Consider the following 15,330-nt stretch of genomic DNA (forward strand, 5'->3'; position numbering starts at 1 on the left):
GGTGGAAAGGAGGGGCCTTTCTTTGATATGGTCAATAAAAACTGTGGTTCTGGGACTGACCCTGGTATGAGGGAATGACTAGCTCGATAGTTTCTAAGCTGGAGTACATATCAAATGGCCTAATGGTTGTAGCAGTACTCTTTTTTGATTGCTTTGAGAGAAGCACATGATTCCTCTTTTAGACCTACTGTTCCCTGACCCACAGTTCTGTGTTTTGGATGAAGAGGCCTCTGGTCTTTGGCAAACAGACAATCTGGGGAGAAACAGAATGATATTAACTTTATGAAGCCTTTTCTTGAGCTTGTTTATCTTTCAGGAATTTGTCAAGATATCGAAGTGGAATGATGTCAGCTTCTGGTCCATTAAACAATCTGTGGAAAAGACCCATAGGTAATTTATCTTTTGAAAGCTTGAGTCACCCAAACTCATAATTTTGTGTGGTTGGCGCAGCAGGACTGCATTCTTAACCATAGCTTGACTTAAATATAAATACCTTGAATTTCTGAAACATCCACTAGATTGTTTTGGTGTGGTTTTCCAACACCACCCCTTGCTACCAAGAACAAAATCTACATGCAGGAAGAATGGGTATGCCTTGAAACAGAGCAGGCAGTGTAGCCTGGAGGACTGATACTCTGCTGCCAACTAGCTGTTTATTTTAAGCAACGCAACCCCATTTCTTGCTTCCATGTTCACTTACAGAAACGGTAAATGTAGAAGATAGTACTTGCCAGATTTTTTCTCTTAAAAAAACTAAAATGATTGCTAATAACTAAGAAGATCGTTGTATACAAAAGGTGTAAATTATTATGTTATGTGTATAAGCCTTAAAAGCTTATAAGCTTAAAACTATAGTTTTAAAATATTTCTTCACTTTCAAATCCTCTCTCCCTTCCCCGCCCTACCTCCCCCATCCCTGCTTTACTACTTGTGGTCAGGACACTCTTTAAATTCATGAAGAAATTTGAAGCTGTCCTGAGTGAACCCTGCCGGTCTTGCCTGGTAGAGAGTGATAAGGAGGAGCAACCTGACTTTTTGCTCACCGATGAAGCCGCACGTGAGGTGTCTCCAATTCAAAGTCTGAACCGAGCTCTGAGGGAGACTTTGTTAGCCCGGCCAGCAGCTGGGCAGGTACGAGCTTGTGGGATAGTGTGCCAGTCAGGTGGGATCTGAGTTTTATGTGTTAAGGAGTATGCTGGGAACTAGACAAGGAAATGCCTTTGAAATTCTGATTTTTGGATGTATATGACATATGTTTGCCTGACCCTGCTTGCACAATTAGGCAAAAAACATTAATCCTATTACTAAAAGTTTAATGTTAGCTTGTGGGAAGTAACTGTTTTGCTTATCTGTGGACATTTCATATACCTGTGAGGGAGGATTTGAAGCATCAGTTTAAGAATATGCTAATGAGGCTATCTTTGGGCTGCCACATGAGGAAGCTGTTGCACAGGGGTAACTATGCAGTAATGCACTGGTTTTTAGTGACTGCTGGTTACTATGGTGGCTTATTTCCAGTACCATTTTGAGTTGGTTTGCAAAATTCCTAAAAATGGAATCTTGATAGAACTCTTGAGTGAGCCAGTCTGCTCTAAGATGACTGTTCTGCTTCTTATCACTGAGTGTGGGAGCTCCTGTATTGGAGAGTACTCCATGAGAAAGTAAACACTTTTCGCTTCTTACTGGAATTCACAGAATTAATAGTAGAGGACCCTGAACTGTTTTAATATTTTAGTAGTTCAAAAAGCATAATAGAAATTGCATATAGCCATAATAGGACTTTACCAATACCATATGGCTGCCAAATTTCTGTGGACTATATTTTTTCGGCTCACTGCTTCTGTCATTCTGGTCAAAAATTTTCATTTGCTGATGATGGGAGCATAGGAACTTTAGGGAACCTTCAAGGAAGGAAATGGTGAAAGTATGTCCCAATGGATGAAAAGTCTTTATTTTTCAATATCTTAGCTCTGGATATTTGAATGGTTGGTCAGATATTGGAGGATGAGGGTAGATGATAGCAGAAGTAGGATTTGATGGGCTGCTTTTGCCTTGCTTTTGTGTCTGAGAAATACTGTGGCTCTAGTACCACAAACTGTATTATTCATTCTGGTGGGTTGATAAGTCAGAACCTGTCAAATCTCCTTGCTGGGTGGGGGGATCCTTCTGTTGCAGTGGCCTCATACAAAGTAGTAGCCTGTATTAACTTTAGTGCTACATTTGGTCTCGAGATTTCTGAGATGGCGATAATTTTATATTTTCTGAGCGAGGGATGTATGTGTTTGCACGTACAGTACCTATGCATAGGTACTAAATTAAAACTGTTATTGTCATTCTTGGCAGTGGGACTAACTGTACTCTGTCTCATAGTTCACAGTTCCAGAACAGCGTCAGAGGGCTGGTCCTTTCTCCGTGGAGGGGGAGCTCCTGTGTCGCTTGCCGAAGCTCTTGAAACGCATGAAGAAGATGTGCCTGACATTCATGAAAGAGAGCCTTCTGCCTCACCTAGTGGAGGGCCTAGATCAGTTCACTGGTGGGTGCCAGCAGTTAAGGGCAAGGGTGGGACCTCCTCTCTCTCTTTTCCCTACTGACTCAGGATGGCTGAGTATATGGTACTTAATGTCTTTTGTTCACAGGTTGTACAGTGTTAAACAGTTAATTGAGTAAGTGAATGGGCTAAAAATAAGCAGAGTTCAAGTCCTGGAGCTCCCTAGCACTCAGTTCCTCATCGTATTGTCCTCAAATATAAACTAGATGTGTTAGATCTTTTTTTTTTTTTTTTTTTTTTTGAGATGAGGTGTATGCTGCCCAGGCTGCTCTCAGACTCCCGAACTCAAGTGAATCTCCTGTGTCAGCATCCTGAGGCCTGGCCATTTTCTCTAACGGCCTTGTCATTACCATTTCTTGCTGGCTGGGGGAATGGGTAAAGGGACATGGAGGTAGATTTCTCAGAGTCTGTATTGTGAACATCTCTCAGAATGTCTCTCTTGAATTAAAGGAAAAGTAGTATTTACCCACAGTCCACTTGCTTTCTTTACTTCAGAGGGGTGAGGGGATTTCATTTTCCTGGCTGTCTTTAGTTTGGGTGAGAAATGAGAGCCAAGATCTTCTCTGTAGTTTAACAGAGCAGTGACTGGGAAGGAAATTTAGACTTTAATAAATGGCTTGGGGGCTGGGAGTGTGAGTCAGGTTGGTATTATGCTTGCCTGGTACGTGTGAGGCCCTAAATTCAGATCCCAGTACCACCAAAAATGTAGATGATTTGAGTGCTTGGCAGCCTTTTACCACCTCCCTCCTACTTTCACCCCCAACACTAACCTCAACCCTCTTGTGAGCATGATGGCTCAGAGAGGCTGCAGCCTGGTGCCAGGGGACTCTTGATCTTTACAATTTAAATAAGACATAGCTTACTATCCATTGTTTACATTGACCTGCCATTGAGCCCAAGGGGAAGGGTGAGTGGAACACAGGCCATGTGCATCTCCTAGAACAGGGATGTACTCTGTGTGGTGTAGAGTAGCTTCTTTTCTCTACTAACCTTTCCACTGGGCAGCACCCTCATGATACAGTACCCATGTTTGTTCGGAAAGGCAGCATGGTCCTGTAGAAGAACTTGGGTTTGGGTGTCGGGTAGGCCAGGGCGGAAGTCCTGATTCATCTACTTTGTAGCTGGATGGCCTTTGGAAAGCAGCTAGACTTCTGAGTCTTTCTTTAAAGTCTATGAAATGGAGCTGCAAATAGATGCTTCTGAAGTTGTGCAGATTAAAAGAACATTTAGCAGGTACTAGCTATAGGGTGGGAACTTAATACATACTGCATCAAAAATTTCCCTAGGCAATTAAAATGCCTAGTATTTCCATGCATCTTGACCAGTTCGTGTTCCAACATACAGTGAGTGTTCTCTAAATCCTAGAGACTGTGTTAAGTACCCAGATACAGAAACAAATGGTGTCTGGTCGTTGTTCCACAGAAAGTCCTTGGTATTGAGTAGCATGAACATATTAAAAAAGGCCCTGGGATTTTGTGGTTTCCCTGTAGGTGAAGTGATTTCATCTGTAAGTGCCCTGCAGAGCTTGAAGGTGGAGCCCTCTGCAGAGAGGGAGAAGCAACGATCAGAAGCCAAGCACATTCTCATGCAGAAGCAGCGAGCTTTGTCAGACCTCTTTAAACACCTTACAAAAACTGGTAAGGTTCTTGCCTGAAACACTGAAATACAATCACCACTTTTGGAGGAGAAAAATAAAATGGGTGGTTTGAGACAGCTGAGACAGCAGAGAACAAAGTGGCAGGCAGGATTTTGGAATACCATTCTAATTACATGTAGGAAAATCCTATTATGAACTGTTGATTCCCAAATATTTTCAGGTATTGTTTTATTCATTTATTTTTTGGGGAGGTGGGGGTTGGGTGCTGGAGCTTGAACCCAGGGCCTTGTACATGCTAGGCAAGCACTGTACCACTGAACTACATTCTTAGTTTGTGAGTCTTCTTAAAGTGTGCATGGTAGTCCTGTTTCAGGCTTTGTGGGTCAGGGTGTGAATTGAGTCTACCTGTCTTTCTCACTGTGTAGACCTGGCCACTCTCAAACTCTTGATCCTCCTGTCTAAGCCTCTCAACTATGGGAATTAAGGCCTTCATACCTCTGCCCAGCTACCTGAATTTGCATTTCTGACAAGCTTCCGGGGATGCTCTTTACAGGATTTTGCTTTGAGTAGCAGAGATGGTGGGGACATAACCTTTTCTCCCTGAATTTCTTTGCTTAAACAAATGATACATATTTCCTAGGTTTATCATATCGTAAAGGTCTTGCCTGGGCCCGTTCAAAAAATCATCAAGAGATGCTTCATCTTCACCCATTAGATCTCCGGAGCGCATTGTCTATAGTCAGCGGTACTCAGGAGGCGAATTCTAGGTTGGTTTGTTTTTAATAATAAATAGAGCAAGTCATTTAAGTCTCATCATCCTCACTTGCCAAAATAAGGGTAGCAGTGTTTGTCTGGTTGTGACTGTAAAGATTAAGAAAGGTGGTTTTATAAAAGCACCTAGCTCAGGATCTGGTAACTGGTAAATATTTAATAAGTGTTCCTTTTCTTCTTTGTTTCTCTTTCCTTCTTGAATTCACCTCTCCTGTCTTTGTTTTTAGGGTACTGGGGATTGATCCCAAGACCCTGTGTGTGCTGAGCACATTCTCTACCACTGTGCTGTACCCATTGCCTGTGTGCTCTTTTTCTGGTCTTTTGATTTTTCTTGAAGTTTGCTTGCTTGATTTGAATGTATAACTGGAAATCCCAGAGAATGGCCTTTTTTTTTTTTTTTTTTTTTTTTTGCCGCCTCTAATATAACTAAGTTCTAAAATATCTTAAAGAGTCCATAAATGTTGGAGAAAGCTGTTTCTGTGTACTATCCATGTGGAGGTTTTTGTAAATGATGATTACATGTTTTGTTTGCTTAGTGCCCTCTTAGGGCTTCAACTTTGAATTTAACACAGCATTGTAAAAATGAGAAATTTTTTAGCAACAATCTTGATTTTTAGTTTTTCAGGAGAATTTGCCAAGTGGGCTTGCATTCCCAGTCACCAGGTTGGCTGGTATGAGGTGCACCTCTGCTTTTTCTTTTTCTTTTTTTTTTTTTTGAGCAGCACTGGAGTTGAACTTAGGGCCTCACACTTGCTAGGCAGGTGTTCTTATTGCTAGAGCCACTCTGCCACCCCCTTTTTTTTTTTTTTTTTGTGGTGGATTTTTTCGAGATAGGATCTCTTCAACTATTTGCCCAGGGGTGCTTTCTTTAAACCATGATCCTCGTGATCCTCCTGAGTAGCTAGGATTACAGGTGTAAACCACAGGTACCTGGCTGACCCTCTGCTTTTGACAGGACACATGCTCTGCAGTTGACTTTAGTATTCTACTGCCTCTGTGGCTCCCCTCATATTGAAATCAACTGTCACTACCATATATCATTTTGTGCATGTCTGTTCTTGATCATTTATGTTTTCGTCCTAGCATACTTATAGCATGAGAATTTACGACACCCAGCCTCCACTGCAAAGATAGTTACAAAGATTTTTTTGAGGAAAGCATATTATCATCATTATGTATTTCCCCATGATAGTAACAGTTCTAAGTATACAGTATATCCCCTTGTATAAAAGTCTAATGAGTGTTTGAGTGAATGAATCCTCCCAGAAAGTAAATATATTCTAGCCGTTGACTTTTGTTGTGGCCAGATCTGCCAGTCTCTGAGTCTCTAAGATCTGTGGTGGGAGCTTGTGTTTTTAATGAAATAAATCACATTGATTTCTTTTCCAGCCTGCTTACAGAAATTGCTTCTTCGTGGGATGGATGCCAGAAGTATTTTTATCGTTCTCTCGCATGGCACACCAGGCTTAATGCAGCCCTAGCAACTCCTGCCAAGGTAGAATGCCACAGCATGACAATTGCACAGCCCAGGGAAAACTCCTGTTCTATTCTTCCCAGGACGCCATTCTCAGATCTTGCCAAGAGGACTTGACCAAGCTTTTCTGTAGAACATCATTAAGCTTTTAATAATTCAATGGATTTTTGTGCTAAATCATAGCGCATCTTATGCTAAATTCTATTAGGTGCACTTGCTGTAGAAACAACAGAATGAGAAAAAACATGGAAGAAAAACTTCCCATTGAAAAATGCCATCTTAATCTTTTTTTACCCTTGTGAGTTGAGAAAAGACCACTAATATCCACTTTTGGTGTTAAGCCTCATTTCTTAACACCTCTGTGGAGGCATAGGGAACCACCATTCGAAAGCACATATGCAGCATGTCCACAACTTGTATAAACAAGAATCTTGAGATAGTATTCCATGAAATAGGTTTTTAGTGGAGCCTCTGTGGGTGGTATTTGCCAGCAATACGTTCAGCATGCTTTTCCTTCTCCCTCTGGCAGGAGTTGGGCCTGGGCAATGTTGAGAGGTGTAAAGGGTTCTCAGCACATTTGATGAAGATACTCATCCGACAGCGCCGTTCCCTTACCACGCTGACTGAACAGTGGATCATCCTCAGGTATCAGCCAACAAGTGTGCTTGGAGCATAAGTTAGGAAGCTCTCTAAGTCAGCTCAGAATTACTGCATATCATGGGAGCAATAAATCCTGCTCTCACCTGTGAAATGAATTGGAGGCCAAAAGTGGCTCTGCTGGTTTTATTTTTGTGATAGGCCTCTTGGCTCTGGCCCCATGCTCTGTCCACACCTCTAGTGAGAATGAGACCTAGGGAAATGAGTTCAGGGCTTGGCCAAGACAGTGAAAATTGTAGGTGAACTACACCTGGGTCTGGAATGAGAACATTTTTTGCTGAAATTCACTGTGGGCTGATAGATGGCTGTATTTATGGAGTTGGAGCATCCTAATCACTGGGCACAGATCAGAGTTGAGTATGCTTCTGTTAGTGAGGCTGTTGCAATCCCTGAGTGGCAATTTGTTGGAGCCACATAGGAATGTTCCTCAATGGAAATGGATAATTCAAGGGACAGTTAGGAAGGCTGTCATTACCTATTAAGTGGATTCTTGACTGAGGGATATTTCCAAACTGTATTCACTTCGGCTTCAGCTCTTCTCTGCACTGTTCATTGGGGTTTATTTAGCAAACTAGTACAGCATTTATACATTTACTAGATGATAATAGTAGCTGAGATCACTGTAGTGGTATGATTGTGTTGATGGGGCGATAGAGGGCTCAAAGGATTAGGTGATAAACCATGAGTTTTGATACCTTTCTTGAAAGACTAAAGGATGTATTTACTTTTATTCTAATCTATATGAGGGATTCTTCCTTTTTTTTTTTTTTTCTTTTTGTGCTAAAAAAAATTCAAGCCTAGGGCCTTTAGAAGACTGGTGAGCCCTGTATACCCTCAGCCCTTTTCATTAATTACATGCTTGTTCAGAAGCATACAAACAGATTAACTTTTAAAAACAACCTGGTAACTTAGTTAAAGGTGCCGTTGTGTTTTGTCACTGGTTTCTTTGCACAGGAACCTCCTTGGCTGTGTGCAGGAGATTCACAGCAGGCTGACAGGACCCCTAGCCTTCCCTATGGCCCTCCCGCCTCAGGATGGTGTGCAGCAGTGGACAGAGCGGCTGCAGCACCTGGGCATGCAGAGCCAGATCCTTCTTGAGCAGCTCTCCTGGTTCCTCCAGTGCTGTCCTAATGCAGGGCTGCCCAAAATCCGTGGCAGTGCTCCAGTGCTGGATCAGTCTTCTGCCCCCAACCTGGAGGGACTGGAACTGACCAGTGGTCAGTTGTCTACAGCTGTGCCAGACCTAATGCCTTCTGATCTGAGCTACCCATCCCCGGTACCTGGAAGTCAGTTGCCTTCTGGTTGCCGGATGCAGAAACAGGACCAGCTTTGGCAACAGTGTGTTGCAGGGTTAACAGAGATGCTGCAAAACATTAAAACAATGAAAGCTGATATTGACAAAATTAGACAGCAATCTTGTGAGACACTCTTTCATTCTTGGTGAGTATGTCTATGTCTTTACTCTTCCTTTGTGTGCTTGGGTGCTTGTTCAGAATATAGTCATGGGATAAAATTATGAAAATAATTGTGCTTCAGTTCTCTGTTACTCAGTGCATCAGCATGGCAGTTTGTGATATATGTCTAGCAGTAAACGCTCAAGTACAGTGGGTTTTATCCTATGCACACTTCAGTGATTAAGGAGTGGGGTCTGTATGTGTATATTGTTTGTAGCTTCTTACTTCCAACATTATGGCATTTCTGTTGCAGGAAAGATTTTGAAGTTTGTTCTTCTGGGCTGAGTTGCCTGTCCCAGGTGTCAGCTCATTTGCAAGGCCTAGAGTCCTTGTTCGTTCTTCCAGGAATGGAGGATGAGCAAACAGATCCACAAATGGCATTAGTTAAAAGTCTGGAATATGTAAGAGTAGAAATCAGTAAAGCTGTAGATGACTTTACTACTTGGAAAACACATCTGCTCATTTCAAACATCCAAGGAGGTAAGGAGTGTTGAGTAAGGGTATAAAAGCCCAACATAGAAGTAATGTCTTAGAGATTTAAGACTGGTGTTCTTTCCTAGATTTGTACCTGTCTGGGGTTCTAACCAGTGGTTAGAATCCACAGGCCTCATTGGTTCAAAAGCCTTGTCTTTAGATGGTCATCAGGTTGCATACTTTGTAGTAAGCATCTAGGAAAGCAGTACAGGGTTACTTGTCTGTTTCAGTTTTCCCTTAGGCTGAAAAACTTGGGGCTGGTATGTGGGCTAAGGTGGTGTTTGTATACACTATCTTAACTATTTTCCAATTTCTGACATTCTTTTTTGCTAAAGTATTTTAATACAAGATTATAAACATGCAGGCTTATTTAGGAGGCAATTTGTTTTAATTGTTTTTTTCTCCAGCATAGCTTGAGGCAGTGGCTCACCAAATAGTAACTACTTAAATTGGTGGCCATTTAGTAAAATAACAAGTGACTATTGTTGTTAATAATTTACAGAGGCACCAAAGATAATGATTGGTGTTTTTTGTTTGTTTTGCAACATACTAGGAAACCAGATGTTGGATGAAAGCTTTGTTCAAGATTTTTCAGAGCATGTGGAAACTGCCATCCGGGTCATTCTCTGTGCCATCCAGAACTTAGCAGAAAGCAACAGTAAAAAAGCAGAGGAGAGCACTGACCTGGAAAGGCCCCAAGAAGAGAGTGGTATGTTTGAAATCAGACAAAAACTAGTTTTATAGTTGACTTAATTTTTGTATTTACTTCTGTGGTTAAACAGTTAAGGATAGAAAATAGAAGACTTGGCATGAATGAATGCAAGTAAAAGGGCTTATTTTCTGTTGCTCATCATTTTTTTTTTTCTATGAATGAAAGAGAGAGCAGGCTTCAAGGAACTGCAACCAGGACATCTAACAAAACTCTTAGAGGATGATTTCTGGACGGATGTGAGCACTTTGCATGTGCAGAAAATAATTTCTGCCATTTCTGAGCTGTTGGAAAGGCTGAAATCCTATGGTGAGGATGGCACTGTATCAAAGCACGTGGTAATCAGCTGTTTTGTTTTTATTTGGTTTTACAAACTTCTTGGTTCTTCAGAATGAACTGAGTAAAGGCAGAGTAAGCTTCACAGTAGAGGATCCCAAAGCAGGCTCCAGTCCCCAAATCCCTAAGAATGTGCTCCATTTCCAAATGTATACACCACTAACAAGTTTTTAAAAGCATAGTATTTGCTAGATAAAGGTTATAACTGTGAAATGCATAGTTGCAAAAATTCTATCCATCCAGGATAATCTGCTATTTTAGGATTCTTTCACATCTCAATCATCACTCCCAAGTATCTGATGTTAGTGGTAGATGTTGCTGCTATCATGGACACTTACTGGTCATTCTGTGTGAGCACAATCCCCTTCACAGGAAGCCAGCAGAGTAGAAAGTTGTATTCTCTGTGGTAAGTCCAGAGAAGAAACTTATTTTGTAGGACACTGTGTGTTATTCTGTAGCACTAGCACTGCTTCTAATGCCAGCTTTGATTTCCTAGTAGAATTTATTTAAAACCATTATATTTGTTTAAAAAAAAAAACCTTAATTAAATGAGACTTCAGTAACTGAGAATTTAAAGTGTACTTTTGTGAGAATTTATGTAAGAAAGACATCTCAGTGAGTTATGATGTTAAAACATACACAGCTTGCCACTAGTGACTGAGCATATTTATAAAGTTGCACAACTTTTCCACTTCCCTAGTTCTTGAACATTTTTATCACCCTAAGAGAAATCTAACACCATTGTGAGCCAGTGTTTTGATTTGTCTTGCCCCCAGCTCTTCCACCAGTCCTGCTGCTTGCTAGTACGCCTGGTGCCCATGCTCTGCACCTTCTCAGACCTCATCCTCTTCTTCCTGACCATATCTTTGGCAACTCACCGGAGCACTGCGAAGCTGCTCTCTGTGCTTGCTCAGGTCTTTACAGAACTTGCCCAGAAGGTAAGGACCATTCACATGGAACAGCAAGACATCCAGATATTCCATATCCCTCAGTGTTGGGTTTGATGGGCTTTTATTTTATACTCAAATAACAGGAGGTAATTTTTCTCTCCCCGTGGGTTTTGGGGCTTTGTCTGACACCTGTTTGCTAAACCTGTTTCCAATAAAGTCTTGGAACTTCTTTTCCTCTCCCCCTCCCACCCCCCACACAGATGAATTCTCAACTCCAGGGACTGTCTAAAGTTGCTGCTTTCATAACATAGTCTTCCAATTTGAAGACTTCAGATAACTTGAGCTAGACCTGTAGGATTAATTCTTAAGATTATTTTCTTCAAACCACTTATATGTAATTATGAGTAAATGATGAAGGGGCTCTTGGTATTAAGAAAATGGTTTCTCTTTAATAAGGAAGTTGCTCTTTCATTCAGGCATGTACCTAGTACTATGAAATGCACCACAATTTGGAGTTGTAGACCCTGGCCTTCAAATCTAGGGGCAGGAAGCAGCTCTAGCAGGTGCATCATGGTGTAGAAGGTACAGTCATGGGTGTCCACTTCTTGGACTTTGAGTTTATTACTTAACATCTCCCAGCCTCAGTTTCATTTGTAAAAATGCATTTGGTAGCATTTTTGTGAGAACCACTTTGAAATGAGTATAGAAGTTTCGTTTCTTAGATCCAAGATTTTTTCCAAATCTAAGTACAATACAGATGAGGTTTGCTTCAGGAAGATAGGACTTCACAAATAGAAGATGGGTCTGGAGTTAATATAAACACTCAAAAACTTAGTTTAACCTAGGCATGGTGACACATACCATTAATTCCAGTTACTCATGAGGTGGAGGCAGGAGGAGGATTGCAAGTTTCAGGCCAGCAAACTTAATGAGACCTGTTTCAAAAACAAAACAAAAACCAAGACTCTAACTCAAAACAAAAAAGGGCTGGGAACGTGGCTCCAAGTGACAGAGCACTTGCCTAGCAAGTCAAGGAGGCCCTGGATTCAAGCGCCAGTACTGCGCAGAAAAAAAGGTTGTGGAAGGAGGATTTTAGTCCAATCTCTGAAATGCTGTAGCAGGATTAAACGTTATCTAGAGAATAAATGCATGTATCCATTGAATGATCAGGGATTGATTCTGGGTTTTGTCTCCTCTGCCTGATGGGCACTGAGCCAGTTTTATCTCATCACTTGTTAGAGAAGACTCTGTTCAAAATATGCGGGCGGGCAGAATAGTGTATAATAAGGGTACCTTGAGATTTAGGTCAGTTATCTTTATTCATGTACTGACAGGCTTTAGAAAGTCTTGGCCTGTCAGACCTGTGTGCTTTGGTATGGGGGCAGGGCCTGGGCATGGTGCACATAGGGCGGCTTGTTGGAAGCTCTCTGGCCATCCCAGTTGTAGCTACTGTAGTGGTGTGCCCTGAGAAGGGCATCTCAGTCTTCTTTGTATGTTGTCTCATTCTTCTGCCCACATCCAGGAACACTTCTTTTAAAATAATGCAGCTCAGTGGGGAAAATTGCATAAGTTAATCAGAGTCCAAACTGTATTCATAGCTGTTTTGTGTAAGGTGGAGGGAACTTTAAAGTAGGTTAAGCACAGTACTTCAGTAATAGATTTAGGTTGTAATTAAAGCACTTAATCCACAGAAAGCTATTTCCTTGTAGTGAAGTCACAATCAGCATTCACTGGTCTTGGATCCTAATTCCTTGTTAATTGGCAACTCTTTCTGCACCCTCCCCTGCCCCCACAGTGTGGGGGTTGAACTCAGAACTGAACTAGGCAGACACGCACCCACTTGAGCCACGACCCCAGTCTGGCAGTTTATTTTTTAAGTACGTTTTTGTCCTCAGATTGACAAATTCCTTGGTAGTATATATTTTCTTCTACAAAGTTAAAATTTCTATATGATTTATATATGTTACATATAGAGAGAAACAGTGTAATGAAATTCAACCACTATTTATAAAGGGTAACGAAAGGGATGACTATATAATGCAGACAGTGAACTTGTTCGGAGCACACTGTATGCACATAAGGAATTACCACAATTAAACCCCCTCATGTTATTACTGCATGCCAATTCAAAGATAAAATAAAATTTAAGTATATATAATAAATTAAAATTTCTGATTGAGAGCCATTATGTTCTCTTTACTATTTACTTTCCATCCAAAGGCTAGTAGTTTTTTTCTGACATGAGCCCCCCTGCTTTTCTTTTTGGTACTGGGGCTTGAACCCAGGGCCTGCACCTTGAGCCACTCCACCATCCCATTGTTATGATGGGGTTTTTTTGAGACAGGGTCTTGCGAACTATTTGCCTGGGCTGGCTCTGAGTGACACTTCTGAGTAGTTAGGATTGTAGTCGTGAGCCACCAGTGACCAGCAAAATCATTTTCTTAAACCTTCATGAATGTTACTGGGTCTGACTGTTTCTTCTCTAGACTTTGTTCTGTCCTACCTCAGTGACTTGCTCCTAAATACTACCTTCTAACATGTCGTTTAGATTTTGTCTTGGTAGAGTGGTAAATTAGCATATATTAGAGGCCTCTACAAAGTCAAAATTTCCTATATTAAATCTGATGTCAGCCTGTGAAACTTGCATAACTGTTACTGCCAAAGAGGAAAAGAATATGAAAAGGTGCACTGTACTTCCGGCAGACTATAATGGCTTTAGATAAAGAACTAACAATTTGTTTAAATTCATTTTTCCTATGATAGGACTAGAAATGCCTTTGTAATTGCTTTGTGCTTAACTGTTCACTTCATTTTTTTTTTTTTTTTAATTTCCCCAAGGGATTTTGCTTGCCTAAAGAATTTATGGAAGATTCATCAGGAGAGGGAGCAACCGAGTTCCATGACTATGAAGGAGGTGGAATTGGAGAAGGCGAGGGCATGAAGGATGTGAGTGATCAGATAGAAAATGAAGAACAGGTATGTTTCCATGGGTATGAAATGGGTATAGAGATTACAAAAGCTGGCTTTTTCCTCTTTTCAATAGTTAAGTCACACTAAATGGTTTTTATTACACCAGTGGTTTTCAGACCGACCTCTGGTGTTGTAGAGATAATGGAGCTTGAACAGTGAAGATAAATAAAAAGCCTAAAGCCTGCAGGAAGGACCTTTGAAGCTCAGTCATCAGTTATGGCTATAGTTTTAGTGGGAATGACTTTTGCAATTTGTTTTTAAATGGGGAGATACTTGATAATGATTCTTATACAATATTTTCAAGGATAAAAAGCTTGGCTGTTAGAGATAATAATTGTGTTAAACAATAAAGCCAAAGTTTGCTGTTAATAGGGTTGTTCTTCTTTGTCTTTAAGACATGTTGAAATTCATACATCAAGAATACTTTTTTAAATGTTCAAATGCTATGGGATATGATTCTTGTTGGATTCCATTTTAAAATGCCTGTCTCACTTGTGATGATGTATATGTGTAAACAAAGTTCTTTTTTTTTTTTTTCCTACCTGCTCAGAACTAATGCTTTTTTTTTTTTTCTTTTATTATTCATATGTGCATACAAGGCTTGGGTCATTTCTCCTCCCTGCCCCCACCCCCTCCCTTACCACTCACTCCACCCCCTCCCTCTCCCCCCCACCCCCTTAGTACCCAGCAGAAACTATTTTGCCCTTATTTCTAATTTTGTTATCGAGAGAGTACAAGCAATAATAGGAAGGAACAAGGGTTTTTGCTGGTTGAGATAAGGATAGCTATACAGGGCATTGACTCACATTGATTTCCTGTGCATGTGTGTTACCTTCTAGGTTAATTCTTTTTGATCTAACCTTTTCTCTAGTTCCTGGTCCCCTTTTCCTATTGGCCTCAGTTGCTTTAAAGGTATCTGCTTTAGTTTCTCTGCGTTAAGGACAACAAATGCTAGCTAATTTTTTAGGTGTCTTACCTATCTTCACCCCTCCCTTGTGTGCTCTCGCTTTTATCATATGCTCAAAGTCCAATCCATTGTTGTGTTTGCCCTTGATCTAATGTCCACATATGAGGGAGAACATACGATTTTTGGTCTTTTGGGCCAGGCTAACCTCACTCAGAATAATGATCTCCAATTCCATCCATTTACCAGCCAATGATAACATTTCATTCTTCTTCATGGCTGCATAAAATTCCATTGTGTATAGATGGAATTCGTCAGTGGTGGGGCATCTTGGCTGTTTCCATAGCTTGGCTATTGTAAATAGTGCCGAAATAAACATGGGTGTGCAGGTACCCCTGGAGTAACCTGTGTCACAGTCTTTTGGGTATATCCCCAAGAGTGGTATTGCTGGATCAAATGGTAGATCAATGTTTAGCTTTTTAAGTAGCCTCCAAATTTTTTTCCAGAGTCCTTGTACTAGTTTACATTCCCACCAGCAGTGTAAGA

The 15,330-nt window shown here is 41.0% G+C and overlaps 1 protein-coding gene across 4 annotated transcripts in view; it reads left to right on the forward strand.

Annotated features, from left to right (window-relative positions):
* Window positions 1-15,330, forward strand: part of Mdn1 (midasin AAA ATPase 1) — a 148,067-nt gene that overhangs the window by 107,802 nt on the left and 24,935 nt on the right. For 3 of the 4 annotated variants that reach the window (XM_074078153.1, XM_074078160.1, XM_074078167.1), the window contains exons 72-84: window positions 317-390; window positions 939-1,131; window positions 2,371-2,533; window positions 4,039-4,185; window positions 4,786-4,912; window positions 6,306-6,411; window positions 6,920-7,035; window positions 8,002-8,487; window positions 8,755-8,981; window positions 9,529-9,684; window positions 9,853-10,022; window positions 10,797-10,958; window positions 13,749-13,886. In XM_074078153.1, the coding sequence (XP_073934254.1) occupies window positions 317-390; window positions 939-1,131; window positions 2,371-2,533; window positions 4,039-4,185; window positions 4,786-4,912; window positions 6,306-6,411; window positions 6,920-7,035; window positions 8,002-8,487; window positions 8,755-8,981; window positions 9,529-9,684; window positions 9,853-10,022; window positions 10,797-10,958; window positions 13,749-13,886 (2,265 nt within the window). The remainder of the gene's footprint in view (window positions 1-316; window positions 391-938; window positions 1,132-2,370; window positions 2,534-4,038; window positions 4,186-4,785; window positions 4,913-6,305; window positions 6,412-6,919; window positions 7,036-8,001; window positions 8,488-8,754; window positions 8,982-9,528; window positions 9,685-9,852; window positions 10,023-10,796; window positions 10,959-13,748; window positions 13,887-15,330) is intronic. The other variant, XR_012449601.1, reaches the window with a different exon arrangement.

Source organism: Castor canadensis, chromosome 1 (genome assembly GCF_047511655.1).
Source record: "Castor canadensis chromosome 1, mCasCan1.hap1v2, whole genome shotgun sequence".
In the NCBI taxonomy this organism is placed as follows: domain Eukaryota; kingdom Metazoa; phylum Chordata; class Mammalia; order Rodentia; family Castoridae; genus Castor; species Castor canadensis.